This window comes from Octopus bimaculoides, chromosome 4 (genome assembly GCF_046866305.1).
Source record: "Octopus bimaculoides isolate indiv1 chromosome 4, ASM4686630v1, whole genome shotgun sequence".
NCBI lineage: Eukaryota > Metazoa > Mollusca > Cephalopoda > Octopoda > Octopodidae > Octopus > Octopus bimaculoides.
The window spans coordinates 38,322,138-38,342,238 of record NC_142931.1 but is presented as its reverse complement, the minus strand read 5'-3'; the positions used below and the strand labels follow the sequence as shown (position 1 = coordinate 38,342,238).

Below are 20,101 nucleotides of genomic sequence, written 5' to 3'. Positions count from 1 at the left end.
ATTATAAATAAAAGAGGGTTGAGTCTTGAGGCCTGGTGGCTCCCTATTTACACACTGAATTCATCCCAAAGTTGCTAACTCTCACAAGCCATTCATCCATTCCTCACAGAAGACTGGAAATGAAGAGCATCACTTGCATGATGATGATAATTACAACTATTGGAGATATCAAGCCAAGGAGTGACACACATGAGTGTGCCTATATATATATATATATATATATATATATATATATATATATATATATATATATATATATATATATCATCGTTTAACATCCGCCTTCCATGGTGGCATGGGTGGGATGGTTTGACAAGAGCTGGCCAGGCAGAAGCCTGCACCAGACTTCTGTCAGTTTTGGCAAGATTTTTACACCTGGATGCCCTTCCTAACACCAACCACTCAGCAGAGTGGACTTAGTGCTTTTTATGTGGCACAAGCACAGGTGAGGTCAGTTTTGGCATGGTTTTTACAGCTGGATGCCCTTCTAAATGCCAACCACTTTACAGTGTGAACTGGGTGCTTTTAAGTGGCACCTGCACTGACAGGCACACCAAGTATATATATATATATATATATATATATATATATACACACACATAGAAAGAGAAAAGATTTTTAAAAAAATTGTTTTACAAGATTAAGGAGTATATTAGAGTCATAATAATAAAGATATTATACAATTTTGTACAAAATAAGATTTTCGTTCTTTCAACATAAAGTGAGAACTGGTTTCGCATCACGCATCAAGCTAACAAACACACTAATATATATATATATATATATATATGCTTATGTATATAAATATATCATCATCATCATCCTCACTAAACATTCATTTTCCATGCTGACATGGGTGGATAGTTTGACAGGAGTTTGATAAGCCAGAGAGCTGCATCAGGTTTTAAATGTCTGTTTTGATAGAGTTTCTACAGCTAGACACCCTTCCTAAATGCCAACCACTTGACAGAGTGTACTGGTGCCTTTATATGACATCAGCACTAGCGCTTTTTACGTGGCACCAGCACATTGATATATGTATGAGATCATCATTGCTTTAGTGTCTACTTTTCCATACTCGTTGAATGGGTCAGATGGAATTTATTGAGACAAATGCCTTTCCAGTCTGCAAGCAAAGTAAAATTTCCCTATAGCTGGACATGTCACAGAAGATTGGACATGACAGACACTACTTGTATGACAATATTGCTCATTTACAACTATCACAATGTTAAAACAAGGAAACACACACACATGTACACAAATATATATGGTGGGCTTCCTTCAGTTTCCATCTACAAAATTCACTCACAAGGCTTTGGGTAATCTGAGGGCATGGTAGAGGACATTAGCTCAAGTTGCCAGGTAGTAAGACTGAACCTAAAACCACATGGTTGGGAATTGACCATACCTCTGTGTGGTGTGTGTGTTTGTGTTGAATAACAGGCAAAAATATGATTGTATGGTATAGAAGTTTGCTTCCTAAGCAAATGTCAGCATGGGCAAGTATTTTCTATAGTCCCAGGCTAAACAAAACTTTATGAGTGGATTTGGTGAACTTAAACTGAAAAAAAGCTATGTATATACATATATATGCATTTGTTTGTGCTTCTGCTTTGACATTGTGTGATAGTTGTAAATAAATGTGACTGCCATACAAGTGGTGTCATTCATTTTCAATCTTCCATGAAAACATGCCAAGTCACAAAGAAGTATTATCTTGTGTAGGAACAATTGAGGATTGGCTATAAGAAGAGCATCCAGTTGTAGAAAGTCTGTCTCATGCAAGCATGGAAAAATCTATGTTAAAATGATGATGATAATATATCGATCACTCTTCAGTCTTGCCACTGAGTGAAATATCTTTTACTGACTGAAAAGGTTTAATGAGAGCAAACATGTTCATTGTTTTCACTTGTTGGCTTTAAAGTCTGGATTCACTCCAATTGTCTATATTGTTCAAAAATTATGTTCAGTTTATCTTATTGTAGTCATCATCACCACCACTTTTTTAACCCCTTTTAATATTTTTTTTTTTTTTTAATACTAGGAGTTCCTGTTTAATATTTGCTTTGATAATCTCACTTAATAAAAGTTTTCAATTCACTTTATTACATATGTGAGATCCTACCATATTAGAAAGCTTAGCCTTTTGTATTAACCTAAGATAATAGATTTGAGACAAAAGTAAATATTGTTTTGCAAACCCACCCAACAACTGCCAGCACATAAAATAGAAATAAAAGCAATAAGAATGAGAATTATCTTCATAAATTTTTTTTTTTACATATTCACATCTTGATTTAACCAACCTTCACTATCTCTCTCCTTGCTGAAATATTTATCACTAACTGCCTAATTTTGACTTAATGTTTCTATGATTTCATTATCATTGTGATGTCATTAGCATCATGATTATTCTCTTTAACATGAATGTTTTAATATTTAAGTAAGTATAACCATAACAATGTTATTGAGATTCCACACTTGAATTCTAGAAGGGAAATCATTAATTATTTTAGAAATCCAAATAACAAGAATATAAATCTCAATCTTAAAATAAAGAATATATGCCATAAGGAACTGTTCTGTGTTCTAACTAGTTATGTGCAATGAGAAAATGTTTATTGTACTTTCATTTTGACATATCTTGCAGTTTTATTCTGAAATATTTAGTTAGTTTATGCAAGTCATTGTTGTTGAAACTGAACAATAAAAAAAAATTAGCCAATACAAAGTTAACTGTCATTAACTTTTCTCCGATATTATATATGGGTAGTTTTGGTGATTTATATTAGCAAATAGTGAACACTCACAATTAACAATAACATAGGTTTTATACTGAAAGATATTTAAATTCAAATATATTTAACTGAGGTACACTTTTAACCCTTTAGTTTTTAAACTGGCCATATCTGGCCAAAATATTCTACCTGTCTTATGTTTAAACTAGCCATATCCAGCCTTTCACACTTATCCTACAATGGTGATGTTAAATTGGGCTTACCACCCGAATAATCTATTGCAAGATTTTAATTCAGAATACAGAACCAGAATAAAAACTGCAAGGCATCCAGTCTGATTGATACTTTTTTCACTGATCCTAAAATTGACTTCAGTACAATTTGAACTCAGAATGCACAGACAGAACAAATAGCATGAGACAATCTCCCCAATGTTCCAATATCTGCCAATTTGCTGTTTATATAGATACTATATCATGAATGAGAAAGAAATGAAAGCATTTATCACTGCATACTGAGATACAAAAATAAACCCGAAAGTTATTCATAATTTCTACTGGATTAGAGATTATTTATGGCCTGATATTTATAAGTTATAGTCTCAAGGCATTGCATCAAAGATTTGATAAAGTGGAAAGCTTGAGTATTTAAAATAGTTTTAAAAAATGATAAAAATGTGTTTATAATATATATTAAATAGTTTAAATAAATATTTAAACGCACTAGTTAATTTCATTATTTAACTTTGACATTACTGTGTGTACAGAAATATTGCTGCATATCCAGTGAGTCATTATTTACTTAAAATATAGTTTTTAAAATTTAAATATATATTTTCAGTCTTTCTTTTTTATAATAATTGCTGCTTCTATCTATTATTAGGTATCACTGTAGACAGGATACAAGCACAGTTTGAACACACATAAACACTTCTTGCTTGATCATTTTCATGTCAAACTGCATTTTTTTTTTCCATAGAAAATTATCAAGCATTTGAAAGTTCTGGATGTGAACTTGCTTCTCATATAGTTTTGATCAAAATCTGACACATATTATGACAGGGTCCCTCAATCACCCTGGTAGTTCAATCCATTCACAGAGTTTGTCCCCCACCCTTTTTTCTGCCAAATGGTAGCCCTCATTCTATTTCAATGAGCTAAAGTGTTATTGTAACTAGTACCCCAGGTTTCAGATAGCAAAATCTCAGAAAAATAGCAAAGGATATGCATCTGGGCATTACTGACTGTGCAAAACTGCAAATATTTCACTAAAATGTGGACATTATTCTTGTGTAGTTGGGCATTGTTGTAAGATCAACTATTTCCAGCGTTTTTTGCATTTTTCTCAAAATGACATTTTTGACTATGAGCAGCAATCTTTAGGTCACACCTCCAAGAATAACGGCTGTAATAAGCTGAAATTTTGCATGTGTGTTACTTTGATACTTGTCTAGATGCTGTTCTAGTGTTATTAGATACACTTCATTTGTTCATCTTCCAGAGACACTTGAAAGCTACTATACAGGGGTCAAAAACGCTTGAACTGCATATGGCTACGAGTGACCCCACAATGAAAGATAGGCTAATTTCATCAATGTCTTTGATTCAGCATCCAGTCTGTATCCCAATCTGTTGGCATTCAAAGTTAGAGCATATCATCTTTGATAGTTTGGTAGAAAAACTGACCCAAAAGAAGAGTATGTTTGCCTTGTTGATCATGTGAAGAGATAATGTGGAGATTTGAATATTATGTTTTTCGACAGAACATTAATCTTGATGTATGCCACATTTGGTTTGCCTGGGTTTTATTCCTGCTGAGTGAGAGCATCTTCAATTTAGGAGTGTTTTCCTACGTCTGAGGGATTAGTCTTGCCTTAAAAATCATAGTCATGAAGAAGACTGCTTTTGCTTTATTTTGATATAAGAATCAATGGGGTCAGATTATCATTATAAAATATATAAAAGTGAAAATTTCATCATTAATTTTCACTTAGAACATATTTTTTTCAAGATTTTATATCATAACAAAAAAAAATTTTAATATGACCATTGTCAAATCTGGCTACGATATGACGAAAAAGCATGAAGTCAATAAAGAGGGTGGTACTACCATCCTGCCCTGCCTATAAACGATTAATGCATACTGATGCTACTTGTCAAACGTACATATTCCTGCATGGCAAGAAGTCAAATGGAACATGAATCCAAGGCTTCAAATATTGATTTTGGGTCAGAATTTCAAGAAATGGACAAAAAAAGAAAAAGAAAAAAAAAAGCACTAAATTGAGCTACACAATTAGCATGGAATCATCATACTGAGAATGTTTTTTTAACATGTGTCAAGCGATGTCCAAATTTTACGTAGCAGATATTCTTGTGCATGTAATTTTTTTTTTTTTCTCTGAGAAATATTTGTCAAATTTTGTCAATACAAATTATATTGTGCAATGAATATTATTTTGTAGGATAATAAAGTCTGATGTGATATTTATTTCCCCCCATTTTGAATACAGCCAGATAATTTGTGGTAGTTTTTACATTTTCGCAAGTAACTGCCGATAATGTTTTTGTCGTTTTCTTTCTTTTTCTCTCTCTCTTCCCACTACTAACGAGCTTGCTGAGAGTTACAGTTGTTTTTAATGCTAAAACAAGGAATTAGTTTTTACATTTTGTTTTTTTTTTTTTCAATCTAGGTTTACATACAATTCTGAGACAGGTACCAGGTGGTCACAGAATGTGCTAGAAGCAACAGCTAAATCTCCCTTAAATCACACACCTTTTTGCCTGAAAATATTTTGGAAAAAAAAAAAATTTTTTTTTTTACCAAAAAGGGTTTCTCCTATCATTTTTAAGTGCATAATGCTAAAAAAAATTATGCCAAAATTGGTCAGGAGGATGCATGAAAAAAAAAATTAACCCCCCCCCCCCATTTCCAAGGCCATGGTGAGAAAAAATTGGGAAAATTCCTGCCAAAATGGAGAAAATCCAACTTATGTGGGTGCCCTGATTCAAAACCCCACCATTTTTATTGAACTGGTATCATGTCCAAAAATCTTAGGATATATTTAGTTCTATACCTACTACAAATATGCCAAAATTCAAATCCCTGTGGTTTGTACTTTTGGATTTAGCTACATCCAAAAACACCACAAAATCGACCGTTTGTTACATGTAACAAAATAGGCTTTACATAAATATTTAAAAAATTGCCCCCACCCCATTTCACTTTCAAGAACCTGAAAAAAATTAGGCAACTATTAATTTGTGTAATTTGAAAATGTCTATCACCTCAGTTTCAAAGATATAACATCACAGATATGGCTAGTTGTTCTTCATTTAGGCCAATTAGGCAAAATTTCGACCAATATACTGACCATTCAAATTGTCATATTTCCTGGGCCTCATAGAGGCAATGACCGAGACCTTTGGCATTATGTTGTGCTTGAAAAAACTCATCAAGCCGGGCAAAATCGCAGCCGTGATAGATACTGGTGTCAAGCAAATGGCACCTGTGCAAGTGGCACGTAAAAGCAGCCATTACACTATCAGAGTGGTTGGCATTAGGAATGACATCCCGCTGTAGAAAACCATGCCAAATCAGACAGGAGTCTGGTGCAGCCTTCCAGCCCTGGTCAAACCATCCAACCCATGCCAGCATGGATAGCGGATGTTAAATGATGATGATGATGATTCATCCAAATTTCATAAATAAGATATCAAAATGTTTCTTTTTGGAAGCTCTCCAAGAAAAAGTACAGTACAAATTAGATTTAAATATTTTCAAAATAGTGATTATATTTTTCATTAAAAGTTGCACTAATTTACTGATCAACGCTGGACTTAATATTAGAAACAAAATCAATATTTGTTTACATTTCATGTTTTATACAGATTATTCATGAAATGAAATTTTAGTAAAATCATTTTACTAAAAGAACTTAAGTTTGGGTTCCAAAGGATAGGGATTTATTTAGTTCTATACCTACTACAAAACAATAAAATTTCATATTAAAAATAAAATACTAAAGCTAAATTTGGGATAAAATTGTTACAGAAATAGGCGCAAGAGTGGCTGTGTGGTAAGAAGCTTGCTTCCTAACCACATGGTTCTGGGTTCAGTTCCACTGCTTGGCACCTTTGGTAAGTGTCTTCTACTATAGCCTCGGGCTGACCAAAGCCTTGTGAGTGAATTTGGTAGACGGAAACTGAAGGAAGCCTATCATATATATGTATGTATTTGCGTATCTGTGTTATTCCCCACCAACATCGCTTGACAACTGATGTTGGTGTGTTTATATCCACGTAACTCAGTGTTTCGGCAAAAGAGACCGATAGTTGGACAGTCAAATGACTGAAACAAGTAAAAGAGTTAGAGAAATATCCAATATCTTGAATTTCTAAAATTCCAAATACTTGCATAGGCAAAGGTGAAGCTGTGTATTAAGAGGTTTGTTTCCCAACCACATGGTTCTGGGTTCAGCCCCATTGCGTGGCACCTTGGGCAAGTGTCTTCTACTATAGCCCCAAGCCTTGTGAGTGGATGATTTGGTAGATGGAAACTGAAAGAAGTCTGTCATATGTGTGTGTGTTTGTCCCCCACCAGTGCTGGACAACTGCTGTTAGTTTGTTTATGTTCCAATAAATTAACAGCTCAGCAAAAAGGTTTGATAGAAAGTACCAAACTTAAAAATAATAAGAACTGTCGTTAATTTGTCTGATGTCCTTCCACTGACTTAAACAAGTAAAAAATAAAGGATAACTACATACTAATAATCAATTTACTATATATTACCGACATTATTCATGAAACAGATCTTTTACTTTTGAATTAAGGTGCTTTAGGTATGTATGCCAGTTTTAGAAGTACACTGTATATCAACATGTAATAACAGGTGACTGAAAGGGTTGGCAATACGAAAGATACTCATTTCATAAAACACTTCCTCGTAATGGGAACTATGATGTATTCAAAATAGAGGATATGCAAATCTAAATCCCACTTTAGCAGAGTAAACAGACTTAAAATGTTTGATGCTGGATTTTTTTTCTTTTTTTGTTTCAGATTGTAAAAAGTATGGATTTAATCTTTGACAGCAGAGAACTCTTTCTATGGAACCATTTATACAACTGAGTGGTAGTAGTCAGAAGAATAGGCAACCATAGTTTATATCAGTATATATTTGAAAGTAAAGATAACATCCAAAATACCAAAATAAAGTATATGGAGTCGTGACATTCAAGATTGCTGAGATGTTACAAAAATGAATTCTTAATTAGACGGGAAGGTAGTATTTCATGCAGGGAGACAGCAAAAAGTTTGAAACAAAATATAAATATATATTTCTGAGAATTGAAACTATAATAGAGAAATTATTGTCTTGTATGCTGAATATACCACCACTGCTGCCACCACTTTATTTTAAATTTTTACCCCACCCACATATACATACTGGCATGGTTTGGATGGATCATACTGCATCTCACCGCTGGCCATAACACCATGCCATCTAGTACACATAGTTAACTTTGTTAGGTTTGTTTTACAATGTGGCCTAGATACATACCATAATATAATGTTCTGCCACCAGGACGAGAGAGGTTGTCCTATGCAGCAGACCTAGAATCCCCTCTACCCTGTATCAATTCTTGTGCAAAGTTACAGTTAGTTACTCCTTGACAGGTAGTCAGCGACGCAGCTTGGGGGTCTATGTCTTGGTTTTACATTTCATATGTATGTGTTTCTGCATATATGTATATATATGTATGTATGTGATGTGTGTTGTAAAGAACAACAACGAAAAATGTGGTTAGTACATCTATATGAATGGAAGAAACCTTTTTCTCTTTTTTTGTAAAGAATTTAAATTTTCAAAGGGCACATACTATGGCATGCAAAGTTAAGTTAGAATGTGTTCATATTGCATGCAAAAGTAATAAGTACATTAGCAAAACAGTAACAATTTGAAGCAGCCAAAAGCATGTAAGTGAAATTCAATTCTTAATAACTGAAGCTTCCTTTGACAAGAAGTGTGTTAGTGTACAATCAATTAGAAATAAATTTGAAATCAAAGTGCTTTGTTCTAAATTCAAGTTCATGTTTAATGAAATACACATTAGTGACCACAACTCACTACAAATATATCATTAACATTACTTGAAAAGATTATACAAATTCAAAACAAGCAATGAAAATATAGAGGCAGGATATGACATGGAAAATAAAGTACAAGTTTTTGCAAACATAAATCTTTACATCTAAATAGTTTGGTAGCAAAATGATTGTTTTTAATATAGGCCATTTGAAGACTTCAGTGATTCAAGTTTGTTTTTACTATCAACCTCCACATATCTTCTAATATATAGACACAAACAGTACAGTTACCTGAATAATAAATACACACATACACACACATATATTTTATATGTATGAATGTACATACATGCATACATACAAACATCCATTACATACACAAACACACACATCCACACATCTGCACATACATTCATATATATCAGTCAAATATCTTACCTCACACCAGAGATGGAGTTCCCAACAGATGAATAATCAGTCAAAATAGGAAGTTGTCTTGAATAATAAAAAAAAGAAAGAAAAAGGAGGGAAAAGAGATAGATAGAGGAAAGGAGGGGTTGAATTATGTTTGCCAATTATTTATTAAACTATAGGCTGTCCTGAAAATGCTGATCCATCTCACTAAGCAAAGCTTTTTGGGGGTTTTTTTTCATTATGGACAATATACTTTACACATAACAAAGTTAACCATCATTTACATCAATGTCTCTTAGATTTTCAGGACACCCTGTAGAAATAACAATTCTTAAACCAATGTTTATTACTAATTTCAACTTAGTAGACTAAATTTTGACTTTTCTACATGTATTTTACAAACTGTTGTTTGGTTCTAAATCATTTAGTCTCTTGAGATTAGAAGACCCCACAAGTTTATATACCCACAAAAGTTTTTGTTCTAAATAAGATGTTATATTTTAATGCATTAACTGAACCACCAATCTGAACAAAAATATTTGCAAATATTTTCCTTGTAAAAATCCTTGAACTGGCATCTTGCATATAGAATCCAAGACCAGATAATCTTTGAACTTTTAGTCACTAACTTCAGATAAGTTACATGATCCCAAGACAGAGGTAATAGATTTGAAAACCAAACAACAGAGGATTAGATGTGAGTAGATAAAAAGCAATTTTTTTTTTAATTATTTAATTGATGGCTAATCACAAAGAAAAATCCTATTAAACTTTCTTTAAATAAAGCATTAGTCATAAATTAACAAGTTTAATATTAATCATATTACAACAACTGATCAGAATATATGATAAAATAGTTAATACAATTTTCAATTTAATAAGAAACAGCATTGGAATTTCTCTAGAATATTTTAGATACATTTTGGATCAATAGAGCCAGAAAATATTGAGAACAGTTTTCAACTAGCAGAAATATTGATTACCAATATGCTGATACTAGATATAGAAAGGTTATCAACTAAACATATATAATCCAAATACACTTTTACATTGAAATAAAATCAACTGATTTCCTTATATCAATATATATATTTTTTTTAATGAGAAAGATAGGAATTAAACAATATTTTACAATTATTAGTAGATATGTGTGTGTGAACACAAAAAACTCTTAAATGATCCAATGTAGAAAATAGTAATAAATACAAATACTTAAAAGTAATTTCCAATATTAATGATGAAAATAGAGATAAGAAAATTACACAAATCATGGTAAAAAAGATATAGTTTTATGAGAATGGTAGATTGGTAAAAATTAGTATTTATTTAATTACACTCCTGTATGTTCTGAGTTCAAATACCATTCTGAGTGATTTTTTGCCTTTTATTCTTTAGTGAAAAGTAAAACAATGGACTTAATGTAAATGACTATTCATTTGATTAAAAATCAATAAAAGAATAAACTCACAAAATCTTTATAATAATAGAAATATCAATAACTGGCATATTATATACTTATAGCCAAACAGTTAATATAAAGTTATTTTTAAAACGTTTAATACTATTTTATATATTTTACTCCATGCTAGCAACTGCATATTGTTGGAGTGTTTTCACAGTTGGATGCCCTTTCTACAACTTGGAATATGAATGTAACTGGCTGACAATGAGATAGACACAGACAGACAATGGATAAATGAACTTAACAGCACAGAGTAACTTAGATATTAATTAGGTATACTTTTATACATAAGTACATTTTCAATTAGCAACATTAGCTATTTTGTAACACAAAACTAGTGCCAAAATTTTCATCACACAACTGCAAGCTGGTCACTGATACATTTCCACTGAAATACTTAGAAAGTTTGTTAATCTTTATAACAAACTTCCAAACACTTGTAGTGGAACTGTGTCAGTGACCACATCATAGTTGACTAACAAAACTTTTGACACCTTATCAAATAAATTCAAAGTGAATTTGACAGTTTTTTTGCGTTTATTAATTGGTTTAGAGTAGCTCTTCCATGAAGTAATTGCTTCAGTTTCAAGTCTCAAATCGAATCAATTGCTAGACAAGGACAATTCTCCCAATGTATTTGCTATATTTTAAATGCTATGTTTTCATCTTCAAAGAGATTTCTAAAAAATGTGTCTGAGTTTTCATTGCACCACCACAAGAAATCTAAAAGCAGCTATGATGATTTATGCAAAAGTTATCAGAACTTTTAACAAATTTCATCCAACATTCTGATAGTTGTTGATATTTAGATAATATTCATAACTTTTACATTATTTTTTAAAAAATTGGACACAAATATATATGCACACACCAAAATGTATATGTATATATATATATTAGCACACATGCACAACTGCACACATACACAAACATAATTATACATACATGTATATGCATACACACAAACATCATAAAGTCTAAAACAGGCTTAATGTTATAACCAGAATCTTTTAAAAAAATTTAGTTGACAATAATAAAAATAATGAGTTCATCAAAAGCACCTATGTTTCAATAGACACAATACAGAAATTGAAATTAGCCAAAATATTTACTATATATTTGAATAAGGAGCATTTTTACATTGATTAAGAAACAAGGGAGGAAATATTTAATAACAAATCGAATAACATTACTATTTTTTCTGTTTTTGTTCGTTTTTAAGAAGTATTGATACACACTTGATAAATTTTTGCAGATGCTTTCAAAATAAGGTTATAGCTTATTTAGGGAAGGGAGAATTTTACAATGTAGCAAGTTTCGTGTTTCCTTTCAACAAAATCGATTGAACAAAGTAATGTAGAGAAAAATATATCATTTGACTACAAACAACTGTAAGGAAATGAAACATTTGTGAAATAATGAACGCCCACAAGAATATAATTGAAAAAAAAAAATCTTAATTTAAATTTGTGCTAAATCCTTCTCAACAAACATCATATAAATAAAAATTTATTATTCACTTTTGACTTTTGTCTTACTTCAGAAATGAAGTTTCTGGAATGTTGTGTAAAAAGTGAGAAAGAAATATGAAGGGCTTAAATTTAGAAATATTTAAGAATTTGTAAGACCGCATGTTGAGGTGAATGCAAATGGGCTTCATATATAGAATCTAAAGCAAACTTTAAATAAGACAATCTAATAAAGTTTAATAAAAAATGTAAGTTTAAATTTTTCATACTATTTAAGCTTTGTTCTTTCAATAAATAGTAAACTGAGATCAGACAACACATGTCAATATATTTAAAGCGAAAATGAAGAAATTAAAGAAACCTTCTCAGAAAGCAAGAGATATTTACTACAACAATATTCAGAACTCTTGTCTGGATTTGATTTGCAATGAATTTAAGAGAAAGTATCTTTTACTTCTTTCAGTCATTGGACTGCTGACATGCTGAGCACCCCACTGAAGAGCTTAGTCGAACAAATCAACCTCAGTACATATTTTTCACGCCTGGTACTTATTCTATTAGTCTCTTCTGCTGAACATAAAACAAGCCAACACCAGTTGTCAAGTGGTGTTGGTGGTGACAAACAAAGATATACACACATGAGTATGTGCGTGTCGTCATCATTTAGCATCTACTTTCCATGCTGACATAGGTTAAACCGTTTGGCTGGAACTAGTAAGCTGGACAGTTGCACCAAGTTCCAATCTGATTTGGCATGGTTTCTACAGCTGGATGTGGAGGCACAATGGCCCAGTGGTTAGGGCAGCGGACTCGCGATCATAGGATCGTGGTTTCGATTCCCAGATCGGGTGTTGTGAGTGTTTATCGAGCGAAAACACGTAAAGTTCCACGAGGTTCCAGCAGGGGATGGTGGCGAACCCTGCTGTACTCTTTCACCACAACTTTCTCTCACTCTTACTTCCTGTTTCTGTTGTGCCTGTAATTCAAAGAGTCAGCCTTGTCACACTGTGTCACGCTGAATATCCCCGAGAACTACGTTAAGGGTACGCGTGTCTGTGGAGTGCTCAGCCACATGCACGTTAATTTCACGAGCAGGCTGTTCCGTTGATCGGATCAACTGGAACCCTCGACGTCGTAAGCGACGAAGTGCCAACAACTACAGCTGAATGCCCTTCCTAATGCAAACTACCCCAAGAGTGGTGTATACACACACACACACACACGATTGTCTTCCACACAGTTTCTGTCTATCAAATTCACCCTTTCACCTTCAAGGCACTGATCAGCCTAGGGTTATAGAACACACTTGCCCAAGGTGCAGCACAGTGGGACAGAGCCCAAAGACACAATTGCAAAATGAGCTTGTTAACAACACAGTCATGCTTGTATAATATATTTAACTCAGAATTTTAACTAGTGTATCTCCTTGGTTAAAGGAACAATATTTTATGGATAATTCTGGTTTACTTTTCAATGGAATTATTTTTATGAATTATTTTTAATAACAGGGTATGAAAAGTTCATACCCTGTTATTCATGACTTGCAGAATAATGGAACATCAAATTAAATATCTTAAAATATGTATGCAGGCCAGCTCCCCAAATTTATGAACCATCTTCAATATTCTGCCTATAAATAAGGGATCAAAGTAATTGAAGTATTTTAAAATAATTTGAGAATTTCACACAATTACTCCTGAGACATGCCTATTATACCTGGTAGATATGAAGTTAGTTCACTTTAGCAAGAATGTTCACAAGCAAAGCATTATAGAGTAGTTGCTATAAGAAGTCTTATATTAACATGAATAATTTGTTAATTGAAAAGAGACATTTTTTCCAAAAGCAGTTTCTATTTTTCCCTCCTTTTCAAGAGAAATAAACACATTAATTTTCATGCAGCGAGCTAATTTATGTTCACAGTATTGTAAAAGTACATTCCAAATTTAATAAACAGATTTTGAATTTGCCAAATAAGAATGTGTGTGTATGTGCGTGTATGTACATTGCTTTTTTCGCTTGTGTGTGCATGAACTTCACTTTTAGGGAAAATGAGAACTACATAAGGTCTTTTGTAAATTCAAGAGATTCTTCTAAATATGAATTAACACACACACTTCAGATTTTAGAGGGATGCATGTTACATACTGACCATGCATGATTAAGATAATTCTTAGATCATAGCCACACAACCTATGACAAACATAGAATTATGCTCTTAAATAAAGGACAAACTATGGTTTTGAAAATGCTGCCAAACTGTATTAGCATAGAAAAGTGAATATATAACATTTAAGAAAATAAAATAAAATACTTCAAGGTATAAAAAAGAAATATCTTGGAAGCCAACAGAAGCTGAACTTTCGATTTCAAAGTTCAATACTGTATAAACATATATTACTACATTATACATTAATAAATATATTTTCACTCAAACCTATATGATGAACTGAAAACTGGTACCTGCAGCACCAATATAAAATTAAAACCAATGAAAAAATAATTATGTCGAGAAAGAGGCTTTTAAATTTTAAGATATAAAAATATCTTGACTTTAAGTTAGCATAAATCACTGTGTAAAATAATTTTCCATTTTTAGATTAACTACTAGACATAACTTCTTGACCCAAAATAAAATATCAGACAATGTAAGTATACTGTTGCTTATTACTTTCACAAGATTAGAATATACAATTGATAATTTAATCAACTAGGAAAGCTATCCATTTTGAAGCTAGTAATCAATATGACTATAATGGTTGTAAAAATTTTCTATATTTATTTTAATTAACATGGAACTTTGTATTTATTGATTATTATTTCTAACCAATTATAAAGCATCTCTAGACACTACATTCTACAAAAACATTGGTGTTCTATATTTTTAATAATTTCTTCAGCTATATTTAATTTCAGAGTTGCTGAAATATCTTTCATATATAATTTAAATGAAATGCAACTAAATATATATACAATGGAAAATGAAAATATTTAAATGTCTTTTACTGAGATGGTGCAGAATATTTAACTGTAAATAGACAAAGTTTTGTCAGAAAGAAAAAAAAGAGACAATTTTTTTTTTTTTTAACAATTAATCTAAAACAAGAAAAACGAGAAATAAATATCATTTAAGGAAATTCCAATATTTTTTATTACTTTATATATCAAAAACCAAGAGGGAAAAATGAGCCCACCCCAGCCCCAAATTTGATAGTCAGGGACTGTACCTAATGCCATGGTACAGTTGGATATATGGAGGAGACCAATAGGACTCAACATCTCTTCTGACCATATCCATGAGAGGAATTGTAATACTATTCACTGGCAAAACACTCATCACTTTTTCACTGTTGTTAGCAGTGAATTATAATATTCTGTGATACATACAAAAGTGAAGTTGCTTGTTCAAGAACCCAGTACAGAAAAAGTGATAAGACCACTGACTTAGATACTGACTGGCTGTCTGGGTGCCTTGTTTATGCAGACATAAGCAGCTCTTTTATAAACCAGAGCTTACTTAGCAAATTGAAAAATCAAGCAATTTATAATTTCACCTTTAACAATTCTGAATTAAAAAGTGAATTAGTCACTAATAATTCAGCCTATATTTAAAACAATCACATTACCATCAAGTTATGACATGCAGGTGAAAATATGCATACAGAAACATAACGATTAAATCATTTTGAAGATGAATGAAATTCTATAATCAAAAGAATATAGGAGTGAATTTTAGAATGAAGTATAATAATAAACTGACTACAAATATAAGTGAAGCAAGCACATAGTAGTGTTTAACAGATACAAATGTAACAACATACCTGTATAGTTCACGAATTTTTATTTGAACAGGTATTGAACAGACTCGGGATACCAAACCTAAAGCTCTTTGTAGAAGTTCTTGTTTGCGACCACTTTTACTTTTACCAGCAAAACCAAGTAAGACTTGAAGTTCTGACACACGGAAGCTCATAATCATGTGCTAAAGGAAATAGAAATGAAAATACATGTAAGTAAAATGAATTTCATGAGAATTAGTAGAATAGTTTAAATAAAAATGTCAGGTACCAAACGAAGGCTTCATATCAAAGCATTTAGCCCATTAACTCTCATGATACTAACCTGCCTGAGATCACCCATAGTCCTATGATACAAACTTTCACTTTTAAAGTGTTTTAAATTAAAACTTTCCATCAAAAATTTGATTCACAGAAACCAGTACAGTAACAACAAAGTTATTTTACTCAGTTCTTCATTATTTCTAAAATTAATTGAAACAAATACAATGTATTTCAATAAAAATTTGGTATCAAAATGGTAAATGAACTACTTTTCCAGAAATTAGAATTTTGAAAAAATATATATATATATTATACTCTTTTACATGTCTCAGTTATTTGACTGTGGCCATGCTGGAGCACCACTTTTAGTTGAAGAAATCGACCCCAGAACTTATTCTATCGGTCTCTTTTGGTGAACTGATAAGTTTTGGGGACATAAACACACCAACATTGGTTGTCAAGCGATGGTGGGGGTACAAACACGGACACAAAGACACACGTACATATATATATATATATGGGAGAATATACAAATAATAACAACAGACGAGGACAGGTGGTGTAAATAACAAAAGGATATATTAGTATGACGCTCGGGAATACGGAAAGTCCTTGACGTTTCGAGCTACGCTCTTCAACAGAAAGAATACGGAGACAAGGAGAAAAACACGGAGAAAAAAAATTGAATAGTGTTCAGTCAACGGTCAATATATATATATATATATATACACGACGGGCTTCTTTCAGTTTCTACCTACCAAACCCACTCACAAGGCTTTAGTCAGCCCAAGGCTATAGTACAAGACACACACACACACACACATATATATATATATGCATATATATATTTGTGCCATCTGTCAAATAATTTCACATGTATAAATGAGAAATGGTTCCCACTGGTTTGTAAATAAATTAAGTAGTTTGTTTGAATATAAATTTAATATCATTACTGAATGGTAGAGTAATGAGTTTATGAAGGTGAAACATTCATCTTAAATATCAGATGCATACATACAATCAATCAACAATTGAATGGAGGGAGTGGTGAAAAGAGCAAGTATATGATTATTGACTCTTTCTTTTGTTCTCTGAATTAAGTTTTTTAGGGATACCAAATAAATTAGACATGCTATGTATTTTCAATAATGTTTACTGAGCCAAGTATGATAATATGTTCCAGAAATAGGTGGGGGGGAATAGTTTGAACTAATGGCCTTTAAATCATACAGTTTAATCAACCAAACACTATACAGCTAAAAAGAAAAATGGATAACACAAACAACAAATACAAATAGTTATTGCTTAACTAATTGGTGTAACATTGAAAAAATAAAGGATTGCAAAAGAATTACCAATACTTCAGTTCATATGAATACAAAATAAAAATAAGTTCAGATCGATACTTAAATATGAGTTTCTACAGCTTCAGGTTGATTTTGTATTGGGAAACACTAGCTGTGAGGAAATAAATAGTTTTCCAAGCAAAGTGACCTGCAACACACCATTGTCTCATCAGGATAAAGACTTTTATCTCTCATTAGTTTAATGCTACAAAAACTGAAATTGTTTTAGCTCTAGAGTTCCTTACAATCCGTAAAATTTTGTTCTGATAAGCGTTTAATATGTAGCATAGTTGTGTAGTTACAGAGTTTGTTTTGTAATAAAGAGATTCTGGATTTGATCCCACTGTGCAAGTGTCTTTGAAAACTTGAGGTGGACTGAATACTTTGAGAGTGGAATTTGGTATGCAGAAATTGTGCAGAAATCAATCACATGCGTGTATGTGTGTGTATACGTGGAGGGATCTTTTGGTTTCTACAATGAATATTCAGTTATTTGATAAACTGGATCAGCTACTAGTGAACTGACTGCATCCCACAGACATGTGTACCCTTAAAATAATACACAGGTCAAATTAGCTTGACAGTTTATGACAAAGCTGTACATCTGAGATATAGATATAATCCAAATGGGCTTCTATACAGATTTTGTCAACCCAGTTTCATTCACAAGATATGAGTCTATCTAAAAAACAATGGAACTGAGTTAAAGACTTCATGGTTGCAAAGCTAACTTCTTAACCATTTGGTTAACACCTATGTAAGTACAGTAGCGGCCATAATATAAGGGTCAGTAAGAACAAGTGTATTGAAATAGTTATTATAGAAGATATTTTACACATATTTAGATATATCTAATATCTATCTTTTGTGAAAATAGATGGAAATTGAAAGAAGTCCCTCATATATGTGCATATATGTGTGTGACTGTGAGTATATGAATGTCTGTCTCCTTCTTTTAATATCATATAATATCTGTAAAATAAGTGTTACTGTCACACAAGTAGTATCATTCATTTTCAATATTCTTAGAGAATATGTTTGGCCAAGGAGAAATATTACCTTGCTTAGAAACAGGTGAGGGTTGGTGATAAAAACACCTGACCATAGAAAATCTACCTCAATAAACTCCATCCAACTCATGCAAGTATAGAATAGTGGACATTAAAATGATGATGATAATGATAGACACACACACACAGCCATATAATAATAACTGATATAAATGTTGGTTTTTGGTTGATTTCTCCAGATACGTGTGAATCAGAGAGAGAGAGAGAAAGCAAAAGAGGGATACAAAGAGAGTTAACATAAAAAGTCCAAGTCGGAAAGGGAGCATTAAAACTGACAAGCAGTGGTAGATGGATAGTAAAGATGCTAAAAGCAACACACAGACACATAACTGCAGTTCCAGTAGGAGAGCAAACTTGACAAGTAGTTGGTAGGAAGAAGTAAAGAAGCAGTAACTCTACGGAGTTTTATATATGTTTACGGATCTCTATATAATAAAAGCTGATATAAATGAGAGAGAGAGAGAGAGAGTGAGAGAGAGAGAGAGAGAGAGAGAGGGAGAGGAGAGAGAGAGGAGAGAGAGAGAGAGAGAGGAGAGAGAGAGAGAGAGAGAGAGAGAGAGAGAAGAGAGAGAGAGAGAGAGAGAGAGAGAGAGAGAGAGGAGAGAGAGTTAACATAATAGCTGTAGGATGAGTGCACATATGAGGCTTGGTAGCAGGCAATGATAACTTTCTGAAAAATACATATCTTTATATAAAATTTCACTGAAATAAGTTTTCCATGAAACTGATTGTGTTTATGTTGATAAAATAACATAAAGATGGTAGTGGGGGAGTGACTGATAGGAGAGTGAAGGCTGTGTAAAATAAAGAAGCAAGTCCTCAGTCTCTAAGAGATTAATGAAAATCTTACTAAGAACTTGAAAAAAAACTCTAGGAAATTTACTTAAAGCAATCAATGCTTAAATACATACATATGAGAACATTAATACATTTTAATAGGAACTATACTACTTCCAACAAACACATTGCACTGGGGAACAGAATTCTTTTTTTTTTTTTTTGTCTAGTGTTAGAGACATATTTCCTAATTATTTTGGAGTGCTGATTCCAAAACTGAAATCCATTTTGCTCTATCACATCAAGATTTTTCACAAACTCAAATGTTCATTTCTCAACATTTCAGGTATTGTCACCATTTCTAAGGAGAGATGTGGCTTCATCAAATGCAGACCTATGTATGGATCTTGAAATAATTTGGAAAACATAGTTTTTCAATGTCATTTAAAGAAAATGCAATTACAAAAGTGAAAACAAAGTCATGATTTAAGTATTTTCAGTAAATAAAATGCATCCAACTTGAGTAACTTTCACTATTTTCAATCTAACCAGTTTTAAATGTCACAATGATGACAGAAATGTCTTTTATATAATTAGATGCTAATAAACAACACATTTCTGTCATCCTTGACATCATACCTGTCTCATATTTGTGGAAGTTGTCTGCA

At 32.2% G+C, this 20,101-nt stretch overlaps 1 protein-coding gene across 1 annotated transcript in view; it reads right to left on the bottom strand.

Annotated features, from left to right (window-relative positions):
• The window catches only part of LOC106878598 (E3 SUMO-protein ligase PIAS2), a 116,861-nt gene that overhangs the window by 64,605 nt on the left and 32,155 nt on the right, over positions 1 to 20,101 (bottom strand). Inside the window, exons 2-3 of the mRNA XM_014927858.3 lie at positions 16,001 to 16,161; positions 9,273 to 9,329 (exon numbers count right to left, since the gene is read on the bottom strand). Of these exons, the coding sequence (XP_014783344.1) occupies positions 9,273 to 9,329; positions 16,001 to 16,161 (218 nt within the window). The remainder of the gene's footprint in view (positions 1 to 9,272; positions 9,330 to 16,000; positions 16,162 to 20,101) is intronic.